The 20,033-nt window shown below is 34.3% G+C and overlaps 1 protein-coding gene across 1 annotated transcript; it reads right to left on the bottom strand.

Moving 5' to 3' along the window:
* Positions 1 to 229: 229 nt before the first annotated feature.
* On the bottom strand, positions 230 to 5,769 carry LOC132545160 (nucleoside diphosphate-linked moiety X motif 6-like). Its single transcript, XM_060208837.1, has 6 exons — positions 5,586 to 5,769; positions 4,198 to 4,404; positions 3,330 to 3,388; positions 3,007 to 3,058; positions 2,473 to 2,520; positions 230 to 790 (listed from the first exon to the last, which is right to left on the bottom strand). Exons 1-6 carry the CDS (start codon positions 5,767 to 5,769, stop codon positions 465 to 467), a joined length of 876 nt encoding a protein of 291 aa, XP_060064820.1. The 3' UTR covers positions 230 to 464.
* Positions 5,770 to 20,033: the final 14,264 nt, after the last annotated feature.

Raw genomic sequence — 20,033 nt, forward strand, 5'->3', positions numbered from 1 at the left:
TCCTGATGATCGAAAATCAGACAATCAAAACTTCAGCAGTTTTGTTGTTAAATTTTTTTTTTTGTGTCGTTGATGTTACACTGAATTTTGCCCGATGATGTACGCAAAAATAATTGCTCCACATAGAAATGTAGTTCCAGACTTCAATGGATATAACAGTGATTTTATGAATTTTCCTGAATAAACTTATTCATTACAACATATAAAATCACTTATTTCAACAGTTATTAAATATTATTAAATGTAATTTTAATGTACACTCTGAAATTAACTCTGACAAATTACCGCAAATGCTAAAATACAACTGTTTTCTGTCACTGCTGAATACAGCAAAATAGTTGTGTATTCCAGCGATGGCGGTGCCAGTTGCCGTATAAATAAATATATCACCACATATAATAACTGCATGGTATAGACAGAATGTAGAATCTTTTCTCAAATTTGACTGAAACTTTGGTATTTAGCTAACTTGGGTAAGGCCTATGATATAACTTGTACCGAAGGCCTTTATAAACAGACTGCATGTCTACAGCATATAAATCCACATTATGAAAGCCTTCCTTCAGACCATACATAGCCAGGTCCAGGATTCGTCTTGTGATAGGGGCCACCGATTTACAGCCCTCATGCAGCTCATGAATATTCATCCACTGACATGCACTTATTTCTTCACTACAAGGTTTGATATCATATGACAAGGGTGTCAAACGACAGATGAAGAAAAAATCTGAGCGCCCAAAGGCCCCTGGCTGGGTGTGTTGTTGTCGGACTGACAACACTGACTGGAACTCTGTAAAAATGAAAACCAAAACAGCTATTGGTGTTCGTACATCTTAATCATTCGGGAAATTTTCATTTGTCATCTCCATGACTACACAATCACCTTCCAGTTGATCTTCATTAGACAACTGCACAAAAGAAGTGCTTGTGAAATGAAGTGAATTACAGTGCCTGTCATATGGCTATCAAATTAACAGCACATTTTGGCAGTACTATAATGTTATGGCCACAAAGGTAGAAAATAATGCAGACTATTGAGATATAGTTCTAATAAAAAAAGTCAGACTGGTAATGTTCTCTATACTGTACACGTCAGTGTAAACATATACCCCAGTAATTAACAGGTCATTTATCAGATAAACCTGACAGTAAAGGCATCCAAACATTCAAAAGTATTCCATGAATTTTTTTCACACTGAAACCATGGTATTAATCCTTTATCCAAGAAGTCAAACAATGTCGAAATATATTTATACATATATGGAATATTTTCTCAGACACAAGCCAATTCAAACTTGTACACTTGACTTTAGTCAAGTCAATTTTCTGAGCAAATCGATCATTTTCCAAATAAGACTGACATTAAAATAAAAAAAAAAATAAATAAATAACAACAAGAGATCCCAGATGGATCTTGGGGCTCACCATTGTTTCATCTTTATTTGTTCTTTAAAAGTTGGATCTTTTACCTTCTTTTCTCTGTTTTTGCTCTCAATTATAAGACATTTGAACATTCCTTTGCAGAATTAGCAATGATAATCTTTACCTGCCAAATACAAAATGGCCACCTGGAAGCCATTTGGTTTCTTCTGATCAGTCCCTAAATCAAACGGGCACAAGAAGAGATCAAAGGAAACATACTTTCCATGTCTAAATCAAGTATGGCTGTCTGTCTGCTATCTTAATTTTCTGATCATTCCCAAACTCTAACAGGCCCAAAAATGGACCAAAAAGAATCTAAACATGAAATATGAGAAAGATCTATAATGCAGTTTTCAAGAAATAGTGATAACAAACTTTTGAAGTCAAAATCTATGATAGCCATCTGTCCGCCAGTTCATTTTTCTGATCAGGATGTTGGCTACATTTCCAACAATTTTTAGCTCAATGGCACCAGTGGGATGGTGAAGAAGCTTTAAATATTTTTTCCAAGATAATGGCCATCTTGCATTTCAGACATATCTGAAATATAACAGCATTTGGTCAGGACCATCTCAGGATCATTTCATGTAAGTTTGAGCTAAATCTCACAGGTCAAACTCGAGAAGAAGTTCGAAATGTCAAAACTTTACACACGGCAGACGGCGGATGAAAACGGACAAAGCACAATGACTACATGTCATCATGACCCTTCGAGTCAGATGACGTAAAAATGGAATATTCTATTTATTTATTACAGTATTTCACATCTTTCATTGATGTCAGTAGCGTGAGTTTCCTCAATTTTTTTACACCAGAGTTGTCATTCCTGAAGTCCACATTGCACTTTTTTTGAAAATTAATATTTTCATTGCAAATGTTGTTGTCTAATTGGTCAAAGGCTAATATCAAATCTTGATATTATCACTGAAGTAAAAACATCACTTATGCTTTTCCACATAAATCCTTCAATTTCAATGAAAAAATATGATGCAATATTAAATGGTTCATGAACTACTTTAACCTGTTAATCTCCAACTATCAATATCTTACCTGTTTTTACCCCGGTCTCTTCAAATACCTCTCTCACAGCTGTATCACCTGGAAAAAAAACACATCAGAGATTGATAAGTCTGCACACACAAAGTAAAATTACTGTTGTTTGCATTGCTATATTGTATAACACCAACAAATGTGTGTTTTTACTAAATATTGTCGCATTGATATGTTAGAAAGAAAATTGTTCTCCTGAAGAGATGTAAACATTTATCAAACGCCTAGAGGTCCTCGTCTCTTTTATTCTTTGAATTCTATATTCTTCACATGGATCATAGCAATAAATTCAGATACTGCAGAATTTTTAGGGTTAAAGGGAGGCAATTCAAGCATTACAGCTTAATAGTTTGCCTTGAAGACTGTTTATGATATCTTATATGCAAAAACTATTCGAGATGAAAAAAGGAAAGTGACATAAATTTGATTTTTTCAAACAAACCTTGAGGTAATTTCTATAAACTGTAAAGCATACACTCTGATCAAAATCCATCAAAGCATGAAATAGTAAAGGTACACATGTAACTGATTTACCTATATCTTCACCTAACTCGGACAATCCACCAGCAAACTTCCAGAAGGAAAACTATAATAAAAAGAACAGGATTTATTGTGTATAATGCTATGTTGTATTGAAAGTGCATATAACATTAAAATGTAGTCAAAATGACCTGTCAATTTAATGATCACCTTAGTCTATGCACTTAACCTATCTTTCAGCTGACACTTTACAGAAGGTTATAGAGTATAGTTTTTAGAAAGTTGAATTTCCATTTGGTTGAGCAATGTGGCACTGTAGTATAAGTACAAACTAACTAATTCAAAGTAAATTTGTCCATAACTTGCTTTAAACTCACTTTTCTGTCTCTATCCTTCACTACCAAAACTGACTGGGTATCTTCGCGGAACACAAATCCTGAAATAAAATGGAAAATTTGAATAAATTTACCAATATGATCAAGGTTAAATGTGAGGAAGCTAACAGCAAATTGTTCTTAAAAATACTGCTGATTTATTTTTCTCCCCATGGAAAATGTTGAACAGAATGCAAATATAAGACAGCAAGTATTGAATATTTGAAAGTAATTGACCAAGAAAAAATTCATGTGTACCCATCTGTGCACCCATCTACATGTAGAACTGAGAATGTAACAGAATCCTTTCAATAAGATGACAATGCTGGAAATATCTCACCAGATTTAAACAACTGGAAGTCAATTTTGAAAAAAAGATTTCTTACCATGTTTTAAATTTCATTAGCCAAAAAGCAAAGTAGTGCACTGAACAGTTCACTGAGAATGTTTGATTTTGTACTTTTAATCAAGAACACAATACAGTTACAAGCATGCTAGAAGAATAAATTTGGTACACTGTGATATTACATGGTCATTAAGTAGAACTGTTTCCAGTAAACAATATCTGCAAATTACACAAATCATAAAAAAAATCCTATGAAATCTCACAATAAGGCAAAACTATTTTTGCTGATCTGTTCACATCCATAGACATTGAACACTTCTTTTCACTGTCATCATAGTTGAGTTTACTCCTTATGAATTTTGTTCAACCCACCTTTGAAAAACAAAGACATTTCATTGGCATATCAAGTATTTTGTATTCTTACTCTGGTACATATGTGTTACTTTTTTGTGTTACAAAAATGTTTTTAAATCTGATATATTTTGGTAAGTTTCAGCTGAGTAGTATGAAAGACCAATAGTGTACCTGCTACTCCAACCTGATGTGTGGCAAAGCGTGGAGTTTTATCTTCACTACTTTCCTTCATCCATAGCTTCAGATGGCAGCTGTTTCCCTCAGCATGATGGAATTGGAAGCCAAGTCTAGCAGCAATAGGTATAAATCTTCCGTACTGAATGGGAACTTTTAACCATGCCGCAGTGATTTTCTCTGTTTTCCATATCTGAAGGGAATCTGAATTAAAAAAAAAAAAAATAAATCTTAACAATATTGTTATAACTATGCTCACCTAGCTATTTTTTTCAATTTTTCGTTAGACAAAACTTTTGTCACCTTTAACCATGCCCTACTGATTTTCTGTTTTCCCTATCTGAAGAGATTCTGAGCAAAAAAACAAATCAAAATAAATCTTACAATATTCTTATAACTATGCTCCCCTAGCTATTTTTTTTTCAATTTTTCATTCGACAAAACTTTTGTCACCTTAAACCAAAATCTGATTAGAAAAAAAATCCAAAATGGACCATTATAAATTTTTCCTTTTTTGAAATTCAGTATACTACACTTTTTCCTAAGAACAGCAAAAGTCATTTCAAAATTGTTGAAGAGTTCATTCACTGAAAGATATACAATGTTCATGTCAATACATAACAGAACATTCTTAAAATATGTATGCGAGATGAAGAGGAAAATTAAAACAAAAAAGAAGATCACACAGATTATACAGTGATTTCTAAGGCACAAATATCTCAGTCCTGGACTCATGCTTTTCATGTTGGACTCCTTCAAATTTTGAGATGAGAACCAACTATATCTCTTTGTAACTTGACACATCAAAATTTAGAAATGGTGCTCTGGACTCACCAGAGAAATATATACACTGTTTTACAGTAATGAAGTTGTTACCAATATTATCTACTTGTTTCACCTACAAGTATATTGTCTACATATTATTTTTGATATTGAGTATGAATTTATAAATCCTACTCTGTCATTGGAATTTTGATTAAATGAAGATTTCCAAAAACAATTGTTTTGTTATAACTTTGAGATTGCATCTAGAAAAATATTTTATGCTTTTACAATGCAAATGGATTAGTGTTAAAGGTACTGAAGCAATTTGCTATCTGATGAAGATATCAGCGATAAGTAAGTTTTTTGTATTTCCTGTTCTCTAAGAGTGAGACATTTTATCAAAATTAACGAAAACATCACAGAAGCCAGTGGTATAGTGCCTGTCTTTTCATAGGTCTCTATCAGTCATCACAACCAGTGGGAGGACTAATAATGTTTTGCTACCAGTCACTGTGTGAAAAATCAGGACTATCTTAAGTTCCAGTTTTTATGAAAACATCACCATATTTTCCAATTCTGCTACCATAAACTTTAAAAGAATATGTCTGGGTTAAACATACTGTGTAACAAATCAAGAAAATCTTTGTCTGGTAAAGATTCAGGCACCTGCTTTACATCCACTGTGATTCCATTGAAGCGGTCTGTTTCACCCATCAACGAGGACAAGGGGCGTAAAGGAGGATGTCTTAACTTCCAGCATCTCTGGCAGATTGCTCGTCTCCACAGCGCAGCTAGCCCAGACATATCAGACCTCCAAGTGACATAACAAAGAATAGTTGATTAAATGAATCTTATCAACTCTACATGTATGTTATGAGGGCAATGATACCTCTACTGAAAGTTTCAAACAAAACTTGTTGAGTGCATAACTATAAAAATATTTTCTGGAGTGTTGTGATAACTGCTTAATACAGTGTACACATCTATAATAAGTTTAGCAGAGGTTTCGCTAGTTGCTAATGCCGTAAATGTAAATGTAACTCTGCCATTTGGGACTGATATGAAAAATTTTATAACCGAACCTTTCATTTCACGGCATATCCCATTGTAAATAACCAGGTATAAAGTACGAAGTGAAATGAGAAATCTGATTTTAATTAAATTTGCACACATTAACTTAGACAGACCCTTCTGTTATGTCACTGGTCTTCTGTTTCTTTATATGTAACACATTGTTTGTATATGGTTTTGAAGTTTACATTGCATCTTGGCATTTTCAAGTTTGTTTGATGGACACATGACAAAGTCTAGGGATAAGATGGGAGATTTTGTAAACAAAGTAAATCTAATGACATCGGTATAAAAACTAAGGGTAGAAAAACATGATGATCTCTCAGCAGAGGTATAAACACAGATATCTGTATTATTGACTTCAAGCCACTTTTCATACGATCATGATTATCAGCAATTATGCAAAGCGTAAACAGTCATAATTGAAAAAAAAACTACAGAACAGCATTCTTTATAATTAATTTTAATAACATATTTATTCTATAAAAAACTTGTGAAATGGATTGAAGTAATGGTAACAAAATGTTGAAAAACAAATCTCTCCCAAAGTTTTCGTTCTATAACACTCAGGGGAAGATTGAAAGAAAAACAGGCAGAGATTAATTCATGTATGTGCATTTTGAAGCGAAAATAAGGTGTACTGTTGTAAAATTGAGTGGTGTAGATGAGTGACAAGTCATCATTATTACAATACTGTCAGACAGACACATCTAAGGATGGAAACGTCCATTTTGCTCTGGAACTGCACTACCGTTGAAACCAAGAGCTGATCATAGGTAGTGGAGAGGTATGAGGCCTTCCGGGTGAAGCTACTCAGAATCCTTGTAACTGTACTTAAACTACAGTGTCATTTCACAACACTACAAGCAGTATACAATCAATCATAATTTGAAAACAAGTAAGGTGAGGTGTGCTTTTCATTTTTTAATTTAATGTACTTATATCAAAGTCTTAAATAAACTGAAAAAAATCGATAAACATCCAATAAAAGCAGAGAAATAAAGGAAAAAACATGGTTTTGAAGACAATTTTGCCACAAAAAGATACCATATTTGATAGTAAAATTGACAATTATTTTAAAATTACCAAAACATAACAAAATTGGGAACAGTTATGCATTATATTATGAAATTCAATTTTACTTATGTTTAATTTCTTAAAAAATCGTCAAAACCTGGATAAGTAGGTAAGTTTGTATGTCTACCTGACCGTTGTAGTAAAAGTTATGTGGTCACATGTGTTTTATGTGTTTATTATGGTGCAAGTATATCTAGCATTAAAATAAAAGTCATATAATCGATTTTATCCCATAAAATCTGAATGGATGGGTTATTTTTAGTATGAAAACGTGTTATTATGTCGGTGAAACTGTCAAAAGTTCTAATTAATCATAGTGCGAACTCTGCAGACAGGTAGATCCAGTGTTGTACTTTTTAAGCATGTAGAAGTAACTTGAGCTGGTATGATTATAACTTTACAAAGCTTAAAACATTATCGTGCAACATTGACAATATTTTTTGTAACACGTTCTGATTGTGTCCTCCTACCTGTTTCACGTCCCCTCTTCCAGTCGTCGTCTGGTGTTTGTTGAAGATTTCTGCGGAAGAAAGATAACTCTTGGATATACACAGAACAGCGGATCGCCGGAGATTTAGGGAGAACACCGCTACACTAGTCCCATAAATGTATATGTAGAGATTTCTAAAGGACATCATTATTTTTGCATGGACAACCTTGTCTGGTAGTTTGTTCTAGTCAATCACAATGTAGCCCACTGTATGTATATATGCATATGTACCGCCTATAACCAGTATAAAATGTTAGTAACCGAAATAACAAAATGTATTTACATCTGCCACACCCCTCCCCTCCTCAGAAAAAATAGGTTCTAGGTATTTGGTTTTTAACAACAATAATATATTATTATAACATCACAGCTAGGCGTGCAATAATAATTACAATGTGATGATTTAGTAAAAAGTAAAACATTTTAATATCAGTTTATCAAGGATTTCAAAGAATATATTCAGAAACTTGAACAAATATTCATAAACTTAACGCGAATTATAACTTGTAACAAGAAAACAACATTGTTAAATATATGTTTATAAATGACAACAACAGGAACAAATTAATAGAATAAACACTAACAATTTGCATAGGTGATTGTTACTGGTACATGTAATTTACAGAAATTTTGTAAAAAAATCCTCATACTGCAGAAAAATCCGACGGCACTCTGGCCTTCTCTTGGTGCCGGAAGTGAGTTTCGTCACCTCGGAGGCGCGTCCAGATTTGTCAAAATGTAAACATCCCCACACTGAAAAATATCCTTCACTAGTATAGTAATCCGAGTTGCACTTTCCTCTGCCTCGCGTCTCTCACGAATTTCCTCTGCCTTCCTCTTCTTGCCCCGACCGGATCAATATAATTTTCATTTGGTAGCTCCAGCTTTCTTGTCCTAGTGGTTAGGTCCGGTGCAGTGTCACGCGTTCCATGCGCCCATAACAGGTGCTACCGCAACTTGGCACAACACATAGGAAGCTGTGCATCCCTCTTGGTTTTACACATGCCTCCTAAATGTGGGTTGGTGGCTTCTCCACCAATGTGACTGGAGAGCTGCGTACCAATGTTGTACATTCTTCCTCGTCTACATGAATGTCGAGGATGTCCATTTTCAATAATACCAGGCCCCATTTGTATAAAACATCTCAACTTGAGATTTCCTCAAGTCGAGATTTTCCTCAGCTAATGTCTCCTTGAAAATATCTTGTATGAAAATTCCTCAAGGAATTTCAGGACATCCTAGCCGATGACCTCCTCCTGTTCCTTGAGAAAATTTTATACAAGCCGTTTTTTAGGAGATATCAGCAGAGGAAAATCTCGACTTGAGGAAATCTCAAGTTGAGATGTTTTATACAAGTGGGGCCTGGTTTTCTCAAGGAACAGGAGGAAGGCATCGGCTAGGATGTCCTGAAATTCCTGAGAAATAACGCTAAGCCATCTGGTCTACATTTCCTCAGGACCTTTGAAATTATTCAACCATAATAGCGAAGCGTGGACGTTCCGTATGAGGAATTTTCAGGAAAGGACAATTGCCAGTAACTCGGTATGTAGTGAAGTAGTTCCGTATTCTTCTCTGTGGTGTATGACAAGGCTGGAGCTCTGCAGAGAAGGTCTTTAAGCTGCCTGAAGGCTGACTCTCATTTTCCATCCCTTTCCGTGTCAATTGAGCATGAATGAATTTCCTATCGTAGCTGGCTAAACCTAAGAACAAACGAACATCTGTTAGACTGGCAGGGGGTAGGCCACATTCATACAGTCTGAACTTTCTGAGGATCGTATTTCACACCCCCTATGGATACCACATGACCCAAGTACGTAACTTCATGTTGGTATAAATTGCATTTCTTTGGTTTCAACTTGATACATGGAAACACTGGAGGACTGCTCTGAGGTTACAAAATGCCACAGAAAATGTGCTGCCAAAGACGATTATGTCGTCCAGATATCATAAGCATTTTGTTTATGTAATACCTCCTAAGACCATTTGAGAACGTTACATAAGCCAAACAGTATAACGTTGAACTCGTATAAGCCTTTATGTTTTTTCTTACTGAATAGAAGAAAGCATTAAAATGCGAGCTGTTTAAAAGTTCTGTGAGTACTTATGGCATGTCGTGTCTGAAAAAGGCATTGCGACAGACCCAGAAAAATTTCCATAGTGAAAGATTGGCCACGTCCAAGGAACATAAAGAAGCTTCATCAATTACATGGTTTTAGTAGTTACTGTAGGCGTTTCATTAAGTAAGGTCATTACCTTACCAAGAAAAGTAAGACTGCAACGTCTGAAACTAGATCTATGATCAAGAGATAAAGCTGAATAGTTGTGGGAAGAACCCATGCAGACAGTTTCCGATACCCAAAATGAGAAGCTGTTGAGCCTTGTTGCCTATGCCGATTATACTAAAACGTTCATCTTGCACACAGACGCCAGTGGCGTTGGCCTAGGAGCGGTCCCATATCAGGAACAAGACGGTGCGGAGAGAGTAATCGCCGCAAAGCATGAATAATATATTGGGAGCCTTTCTTGAGAAAATTGCATTTTTTAAAGGACCATTGTGTCCGATGTCATGTCGATTGATACTTTTGCTAATATGATTCAAGTATATTTTATTGACGTAAATTAGAAGGTATTGGACACAAGTTCTAGCTACATACTAGGCCCTCTTCCGACAAAGTTGTATACAATAAATACAATTTTCACGTGATGACAAAAATATAACGAGCACTCAATAGATTATTGGACAGTAGGGACAGAAAGGAAGAAGAAAATGGAGTGAGACAAATGGTGAAAAGGAGGATAAGAAAGAGATGTCCCGATTGCAATGGTTGTCTGCTAAGTGGTTTCAAATATCTCTGTAGATTTCATGAAGGACAAAAACAGGAAAAATTATATCAATATTTGATTGATACGAAAGATCAGCATTTGCCCAAAGAAGAGTATCAAGATCAGAAATAAGCTGGTTATCAATATTTGAAAGGGAATGTAATAGTTCTGTTCGTACATTTGAAAATTGACACAAAATAGTAGTGGTGCGTATCTTCATTTCCGTCACTACAATGGCAGACCGGCGGTAAACAAATACGAATATATCGTTTTTCAGACCACTGCAGTTATGCCATATTCTCGCTAAAAGAACTGAAAACTATTGATTTCCGATATTCATATATGGTGCGTGACATAGGCGATACTTTCATATTGAAAAGGAATGCATTACTGTTTAACACGTCTAATCTACTTCTAGGCATGTGATTGTTGTCTGGGTTACTGACTCTTCTTGGAGGCAGCAAATCTTAAAGGTAAGTTGGAGATATCAATCTTATAGAAAGTGGAAAGTTCATATTTTTCTCTACTATGTTTTAGAGTTACCCACCCTGTTTCGAGATAAAGAGCATCACAAAAGGCTACAGATGAAAGACCGGACACTACTCGAGCAGCTTTCCAAAGCATTTGACAGTTCATCATAACAACCATCTCACTAAAAAAATACACCAAGATGGCAGTGAAAATCAGTGAAAGGAAGAGGTTTCGTTGTTACAAGTAAGATTTATCATGATTAAGGGTTTGTTCAATATCATGTTAGTCAGATGAAGATTCTTCAAGAGGGGAGTCATCGGCTAAGAGTCTAGTGAACGTTTTCATAGTGTAGATGTACAGTTTCTCGGAGTGGTCATATAAAGGTTTTAGTTAAAATTTGAAAAAAAAAATCCTTGCTATTCTATGTCTACACACCAAAAACTAGCTTCACAGGAAGTGAAATTTTCATAATATTTACACATGATCATGTTGTGAAGACATTCCGAGTTGGAATTTGCTGAAATGTAAGTAGTTGGTTACCAGGACATGTGTTCAGTAATCAATTTCTTCTATAAAGTTGTAGTGTTAGGTTAGAATTAGTAGTATATTTAGTGGCATTTTATGAGTTTGTACCCATGGCAATCACAAGTCAGAAATCAGAGTTTTTTTGTTAACACAAGTTTTATATCTCTGCTATCAATGTAATTGTTACGCAGTTTATAAATTTACATGTAATAATGCATTTTGCACAACCAAACTGCTATACATGTATATCTCAAACATGACAAATAGTTTCAGGAAAAAATGCAAATTAACTGTTTTCTGCTACTTAGGATCGGCAAGGTAATTAAGGTAAAATAGAAATAGTAAGGTTGGTTAAGTAGCTAGTGAACCATGAAAATAAATATCCCCAATACTATACTGACGAAGTGTGAATAACGCTACTTTATGCCAAACTTTATCACATGTCACTGGAAGATCATAAGCACAACACAAGAATATTATTTCCTGTCCACAGCAGAAACGATGTTATGAAATAACTCGATTAATTGATAAATTGTCGAATGACCTAGCAATCCGGAGTGATATTCATAAAATATATCATTATCTCTCACAAAATTGTATACATATCTAAAAATACATTTTTTCATTACTTACGAAACACAACCTACCTGAATGTGTACGTGTAACCTAAGTTAGTTAAGAGATCCAATATGGCTATTGTTACACACTCTCCACGACAACCAACACTTTCAATATAGTATCCAAAGTTGTCCTTTTAATACTAGCTTATAGGAGGTGTGTACCGAGCCAACCCTTCCTCTATGACTGCCCCGAACACCGTCAATCACTTTGTTTTAACTGTTCCCTATCAAAATAATTATAATCAGAAAACCAGGGGTCCTGGGAATGTCACCCCTGAGATGAGTGTACATAGCCGTTATCAAAAAGGTGTCCATTCAATCCATAGCACACACCACCTGAGTTTGATAAGGCCACCAGCTTCCCCACTAGACAATAATTACTTGTCAACTATCCCCGTTATCTGCTAATGTACAGATACTGTCTCCCCATCATTCGCTACACATAGACACCTACTCTCTATGATGTTTAATTAAATGTTGTAGATTTTTACTATTTAATCTAAATAGAAATTAACCAATTGTATCCCTTTAACAACTATCATGACCTCATATGTTAAAAACTTTAAATCAGCAATATCTCGACAATCGTAGATTGTACAGAGTTCGTGCAGTTTTATTATATGTAGATTATTTCCATACCTAACTTTTCGGATTACATGTTGATAAAGATATATCAAATAAAGAAAGCTTGCTGTTAGGTCAAAAGAAAAATCGTCATAAAAACAAAATGGTCGTCAGGACATCTTATCCGATTTTGACTTTAATTGCCATATCTCATAAATAACGTAATGTATTGAATTCGTCTTTGGATATGTTATGTAAGATAACAAATGATGCTCTGTTTTTAACAGTGTTTTATCTATATTAACGTCCCCAAATATCCATTAAAAACAAAAATAAAAGGCTTGAATTCTCTATTTGAATTTCCCGCTTAACCAAATACTGACGTCAGCAAGTCCAATTCCGATAACAGCCCTAATAATATATATTTCCCTGTGTCATCAAAAATAGCAATAGTATGAAATAGTATAGTTACAAATTTAACTTGACGATTGATATTTAAAAATGTAAACTATTTTACAGTGTACCTTTTCGTGCATTTGAAATAAAATTGTGCATTGATATTTTATTAAAAAGCGACGCGTCTCTCAGTCAGATTTCACGAAACAATGTGTCTAGTGTTTCTTCGGGAATTATTCACGTTTTCGTGTCTTCGAGTAGATTGATGTGATTTCTAGAATAGAATAACCGCGAAATTATCAATGAAAATCGATCCTGGAGGCGACATCTTGTTTGTAACGGATTCTACATTTGTAATTTGGACTGTCAGATCGAGGTCCACTGTTGCAAGCGAAGGTGAAAAAACTTGGTATTCTAGTAAAATAATGATTTTGTGTCAATATTACGTGTTTGACAACAAATATTTATTCTGCTGTAATTGGATAGGTTTGTATAGTTACTTATTTTTTGTGAAGGTCTTACTGAAGTCCAACAACTTTGGACATGTCAATACCGAAGGGAGAAAGTGACCTGTGGCCAGTTTTGTTTACCAAGGAGACATTTAGATGTGACATTTAATATACAGTCTCTTGTACTATAATTTGACGTATTAACGGTATTAGGCAAATACAACACAGAATGTAAATATTACATCTACATCTACCAGGGTTACGTTTTGGTGAACGTCTCAACTTGACCACCGAATGCGTACGCATAAGCTTGACCAGATGGGTGTTCATAGCCTGATATACTCCTATCTGTTTTAGAACTAATCGGGAACTGGTGGTAGAATGAGAAATATAACTGTTTGAGTAATACACATCGGAAAGTTTATGTCTACATACAAAACGTTCACAAACATTCAGTGCATCGATGGGCCTCTTGCTTAGGTTAACTCCAATGACGTCGTTTCGATCCATTTACTCCACTCGTCACCAGCCAATCCATTTATTGGCCTAAATAAGAGATTCTGTCACAATTATTATCCATCACATTATAATGAATTATACAATCAAAGCATTGATTGATTTAGTCAAAATAATTGTTCCGCGCAGAAATATAGTTCCAAACTTCAACGGATATGGCAGCAACTTAATGAATTTTCATAAATAAGCTTGTTCATTACAACATATACAATCACTTATTTCAACAGTTTTTTATATTGCTTAACGCAATCTTTAAGTAAATTTAGAAATTGATTCTGTCAGTGTCTTAAATCATAAGCTGTATTTTGGTGAGGGTGAAGGAAGACAAAAGTTGCGAGCCAACTATTTCTATTTCAAAACGTAATATTTAAGTAAACTCGGAGTATTTTTTTCGAATTACCGCACGTGATGAAATACAGCTGTTTTCCGTCGCAGCCGAATACAGCAAAACTAAATGTGACAGGTGTATCTCGACCATGGCAGCACTAGTTGCAGGATTAATAGAGGATGTCAATGTCTTAAGATATGAGCTATATTTGTCCAAGACAGGAACTTGACCTGTATTCCAAAATATTTTGACATTGCGGAGTATATTATATCTAGCTTGCGAACATCTTCGAGACAATTTTGCTTCAGGTATATGTAATGAAACGTTTTGAAAATGACTCAAAGTCAAATATAGGTGTGAAATCAAAAGTCCCATAATTAGTCCTAATTAGCTTTCCCGGGGCAAGGATGATTGGATGCTCCTGCTGTGGTAGTTATAGTCTAACATCAAGGTTCCAACATCGATAGACAAGTTCGGATATTTCTTGCAAACAAAAGTGTGCTTTTTCCCTTTGCGAAAGGAAGAGACAAGAGAGAAAGGGAAAGGAAGTGCAGGAATGGGAACGAAAGCGTGAAATCGATTCTACCATTTTGTGTTTTCTAGTGAAACCGACAGATATGTGAGATGCATTCAATACTTTTCTAGGAAAAGCTTAACAAAACAATTGCTTTTTCAGACAGACTACGGACAAAGCACGAATTGTATAACTCATGATCCTTATATTGATGATAATTTCACTAATTTCACATCGAACTAATTTTGTATATATATCATTGGAACATGATAGATTAAATTTCCATAATATTCGTTTTCAGTTTTAATATACTTTTGTACGTATTGTCTAAAACAAATCCAACTCGGTCTCTTTAGTGTATCTGAACATGTTTCAACTTACTTATTTTAATCATAACACGTTTTGGTGCGTGAAAAAGACTGAAAATGGTACTTTCAACAAAACCGACTTGTATCAAAATTCCTGTCTAATTCCTAATTTCCTTTTTTTTAAATTTGTTATTGTCATGCAATATTGATGTAAAAGTAATTATACAAATAATTAAGCACAAAGTCCGTTCATTATATCACTACATCGTCATATGAAATAGTACATAGAGTAAACCATAAAATGAATCAATTAGGCCAACCACTATAAGTGTCCAATTAACATAAACATGTGTATTTGCTGCCAAATATTAAACGGTTTTTCTTTCATTATTGTGATTACCGCACATAACAGTAATGATACATAATTATGATAACGGTGAAACTGTGTGAGGAAAAATACACTAAAAAGTATGCGCATAACTAACGAACAGTTAACACTGGTTCATTGCACGAACACACCAGTGAATCATAAGCACATGGCTTGTACAAACAGAATAGTAAAAACTATAGTTTCTTAGTAACGATATTATTTAATTTTGGAATCTATATAAATACGGTTTTTATTAAAAATTCCAAATCGCTTTATTGATAGTTAAAGATTATCCGTCCCAATTTTAAAAGTTTCAATTAAGGTGAGACAAATTGCGGTTATTTAAAGATTGCCCAGTAAGTATGCCATATTTCACAAATTGAGCAGAAAATCTAAATGCGAAGTACGAGTGATACATACAGAAGAATTATGTTCAAAAGTTCTGGAAATACTCGTGCGTTGTTTGGTATCAGAGAGTCTGACTCTCCGCTTGACAATATTTTAAGGAGGCTACATTGCGTTGTATTTTACCATTTCATGTTTAAAATGTTTTAAATAACTGCTTTGAAATATTATTAATTACCGATGTGCAGTAACATAACGAAAACCATTGTTAAGACATTTTTCATCTGCAAAAATTAAAAATTGTTTTAACACAGTCAGGGGCAGTCTCAAGAAAAAATAGCGAAAAGACAACATATTTTTAATTCATATTCACATTAAATAAAATTGAGACAATATATGAACAAAAGAAAAATTTACCCTTAGAGAGTACGACCAAGTGTTCGGAAATCGTAAGCGTCTTCTGCGTCATCGATGACACTCGTCATGTAAATCTTGGTTGATCCTAGAAAGACATGTCACATTCCCAAGTATCGAGTATCTATCATTATGAACAACAACAGAACCATAAGGCATAGCAGCAATGGAATATCTATCATTATAAACAACAACAGAACCATCAGGTATAGCAACAATCGAGATTCTATAATTAAAAACAACAACAGAACCACCAGGCATAGTATGAATCAAGTATCTATCATTATCAACAACAACAGAACCATCAGGCATAGTATCAATCGAGTATCTATCATTATAAACAACAGAACCATCAGGCATAGTATCAATCAAGTATCTATCATTATAAACAACAAAAGAACCATCAGGCTTAGTATCAATCAAGTATTTATCAATATAAACAACAACAGAACCATCAGGCTTAGTATCAATCAAGTACATATCATTATAAACAACAACAGAACCATCAGGTATAGTAGCAATGGAATATCTATCATTATAAACAACAACAGAACCATCAGGCATAGTATCAATCAAGTATCTATCATTATAAACAACAACAGAACCATCAGGCATAGTATCAACCGAGTATCTATCATTATAAACAACAACAGAACCATCAGGCATAGTATCAATCAAGTATCTATCATTATAAACAACAACAGAGCCATCAGGCATAGTATCAACCGAGTATCTATCATTATAAACAACAACAGAACCATCAGGTATAGTATCAATCGAGTTTCTATCATTATAAACAACAACAGAACCATCAGGCATAGTAGTAATGGAATATCTATCATTATAAACAACAACAGAACCATCAGGCAGAGTATCAATCAAGTATATATCATTATAAACAACAACAGAACCATCAGGCATAGTATCAACCGAGTATCTATCATTATAAACAACAACAGAACCATCAGGTATAGTATCAATCGAGTTTCTATCATTACAAACAACAACAGAACCATCAGGCATAGTATCAATCAAGTACATATCATTATAAACAACAACAGAACCATCAGGCATAGTAGCAATGGAATATCTATCATTATAAACAACAACAGAACCATCAGGCAGAGTAGTCGTCAAGTATCTATCATTATAAACAACAACAGAACCATCAGGCATAGTAGTCGTCAGGTATATATACTTATAAACAACAACAGAACCATCAGGCATAGTAGCAATGGAATATCTATCATTATAAACAACAACAGAACCATCAGGCATAGTATCAACCGAGTATCTATCATTATAAACAACAACAGATCCATCAGACATAGTAGCATTCGAGTTTCTATCATTATAAACAACAACAGAGCCATCAGGCATAGCAACAATCGAGATTCTATCATTATAAACAACAAAAGAACCATCAAGCATAGTATCAATGGAATATCTATCATTATAAACAACAACAGAACCATCAGGCAGAGTAGTCGTCAAGTATCTATCATTATAAACAACAACAGAACCATCAGGCATAGTATCAACCGAGTATCTATCATTATAAACAACAACAGAACCATCAGGTATAGTATCAATCGAGTTTCTATCATTATAAACAACAACAGAACCATCAGGCATAGTATCAATCAAGTACATATCATTATAAACAACAACAGAACCATCAGGCATAGTAGCAATGGAATATCTATCATTATAAACAACAACAGAACCATCAGGCAGAGTAGTCGTCAAGTATCTATCATTATAAACAACAACAGAACCATCAGGCATAGTAGTCGTCAGGTATATATACTTATAAACAACAACAGAACCATCAGGCATAGTATCAACCGAGTATCTATCATTATAAACAACAACAGATCCATCAGACATAGTAGCATTCGAGTTTCTATCATTATAAACAACAACAGAGCCATCAGGCACAGCAACAATCGGATTCTATCATTATAAACAACAAAAGAACCATCAAGCATAGTAGCAATGGAATATCTATCATTATAAACAACAACAGAACCATCAGGCATAGTAGTCGTCAAGTATATATACTTATAAACAACAACAGAACCATCAGGCATAGTATCAACCCAGTATCTATCATTATAAACAACAACATCTATCATTAAAAACAACAACAGATCCATCAGACATAGTATCAATCCAGTATCTATCATTATAAACAACAACAGATCCATCAGACATAGTAGCAATCGAGTTTCTATCATTAAAAACAACAACAGATCCATCAGACATAGTATCAACCCAGTATCTATCATTACAAACAACAACAGATCCATCAGACATAGTATCAACCCAGTATCTATCATTACAAACAACAGATCCATCAGACATAGTATCAATCGAGTATCTATCATTATAAACAACAACAGAATCATCAGGTATAGTATCAATCGAGTTTCTATCATTATAAACAACAACAGAATCATCAGGTATAGTATCAATCGAGTTTCTATCATTATAAACAACAACAGAATCATCAGGTATAGCAACAATCAGGTATCTATCATTATAAACAACAGAATCATCAGGCATAGTATCAATCAGGTATCTATCATTATAAACAACAGAGCCATCAGGCATAGTATCAACCGAGTATTTATCATTATAAACAACAGTACCATCAGACATAGTATCAACCGAGTATCTATCATTATAAACAACATCAGAACCATCAGGTATAGTAGCAATCAAGTATTTATCATTTTAAGCAACAGAACCATCAGACATAGTAGCAATCAAGTATTTATCATTATAAACATTAGAATCATCAGGTATAGTATCAATCGAGTTTCTATCACGTACCAGAGAGACCATTATAACAACCGTAACACTTCCCCATGATCTTGGTCAACCTGTGTTCCTGAGAAACTTGCTTTGTAAGTTACTCTGTCAGTTGTCGACAACTGCATGAAAATCGTGATATCGGAAATAGCATCTTGTATATTGAATCAAACACCACATATAAACATCATTTGTTAGCAGAGTTGTATTCAGAAAGGTTAAATGTACCATAGACAAATTGAAATCATCACTCTTGTCATCTAGTTTGATGAAAGTTCGCCATGTTGGTTCGTTGTAGGAAAAGATCGAGGTACTTTAGTTGATGTAGAACAGTCTGTCGTAGCTTTGATTTCCAATTCTGGTAGATATATACGACGGACATAGTCAATGAGTTTCTTGTTTTTTAGAGACAAGACGTCATGAATTTATCTGAAAGTGATATTGAAGGACTTGGCAAGGTCTTTGTGATGTAATATGGTACGTTTTCTGATAAATTCAACTTCATATGAAAAATAATATCGAAACACACAAAGTCGTTAGAGAGAGGGGCACTGTTGGGATATCTAACCTTCAAAATCTGCCCGGAAATGTCAACCAATCATTTTATTCTCTACTTTTACTGGTCGTATGATTCCAGAAATACGGTCAATTGTACATATAGTTCACTTTCATGTACTTATATAAGTAGTCTTATGTCTTAATTTGAATCTTAAGAATAAGCTACCTATTTTTAGTGACCGGCCAAACAACCTGATTGCTAAATTTGCACTATCATACTCTTCATAGTATGTAGTCCGTGGCATTGCTATAATACATGTAGGTGTACTGAAAGGTTTTGTTACTCTTAAACATTCAACTCACTTTCTTACCTAAAGGCGGAATGCGAAAGTTATATATTGTAATATTGTATATGTAATAAGTATATATATATATATAAGTTATGTATGATACACGTACGTTGACCCGGATT

The sequence above is a fragment of the Ylistrum balloti genome, unplaced genomic scaffold, assembly GCF_031769215.1.
Source record: "Ylistrum balloti isolate Yb309-2 unplaced genomic scaffold, AGI_CSIRO_Ybal_v1 Utg369830, whole genome shotgun sequence".
In the NCBI taxonomy this organism is placed as follows: domain Eukaryota; kingdom Metazoa; phylum Mollusca; class Bivalvia; order Pectinida; family Pectinidae; genus Ylistrum; species Ylistrum balloti.

Coding starts and splice junctions, on each gene's coding strand:
- LOC132545160 (XM_060208837.1), bottom strand. CDS start 5,769: ATGTCTGGGCTAGCTGCGCTGTGGAGACGAGCAATCTGCCAGAGATGC. Junction 4,405..5,585: donor TTTTCTTGATTTGTTACACA/GTATGTTTAACC, acceptor TTTTTAATTCAG/ATTCCCTTCAGATATGGAAA. Junction 2,521..3,006: donor CGAGTTAGGTGAAGATATAG/GTAAATCAGTTA, acceptor TTTTTTTTCCAG/GTGATACAGCTGTGAGAGAG.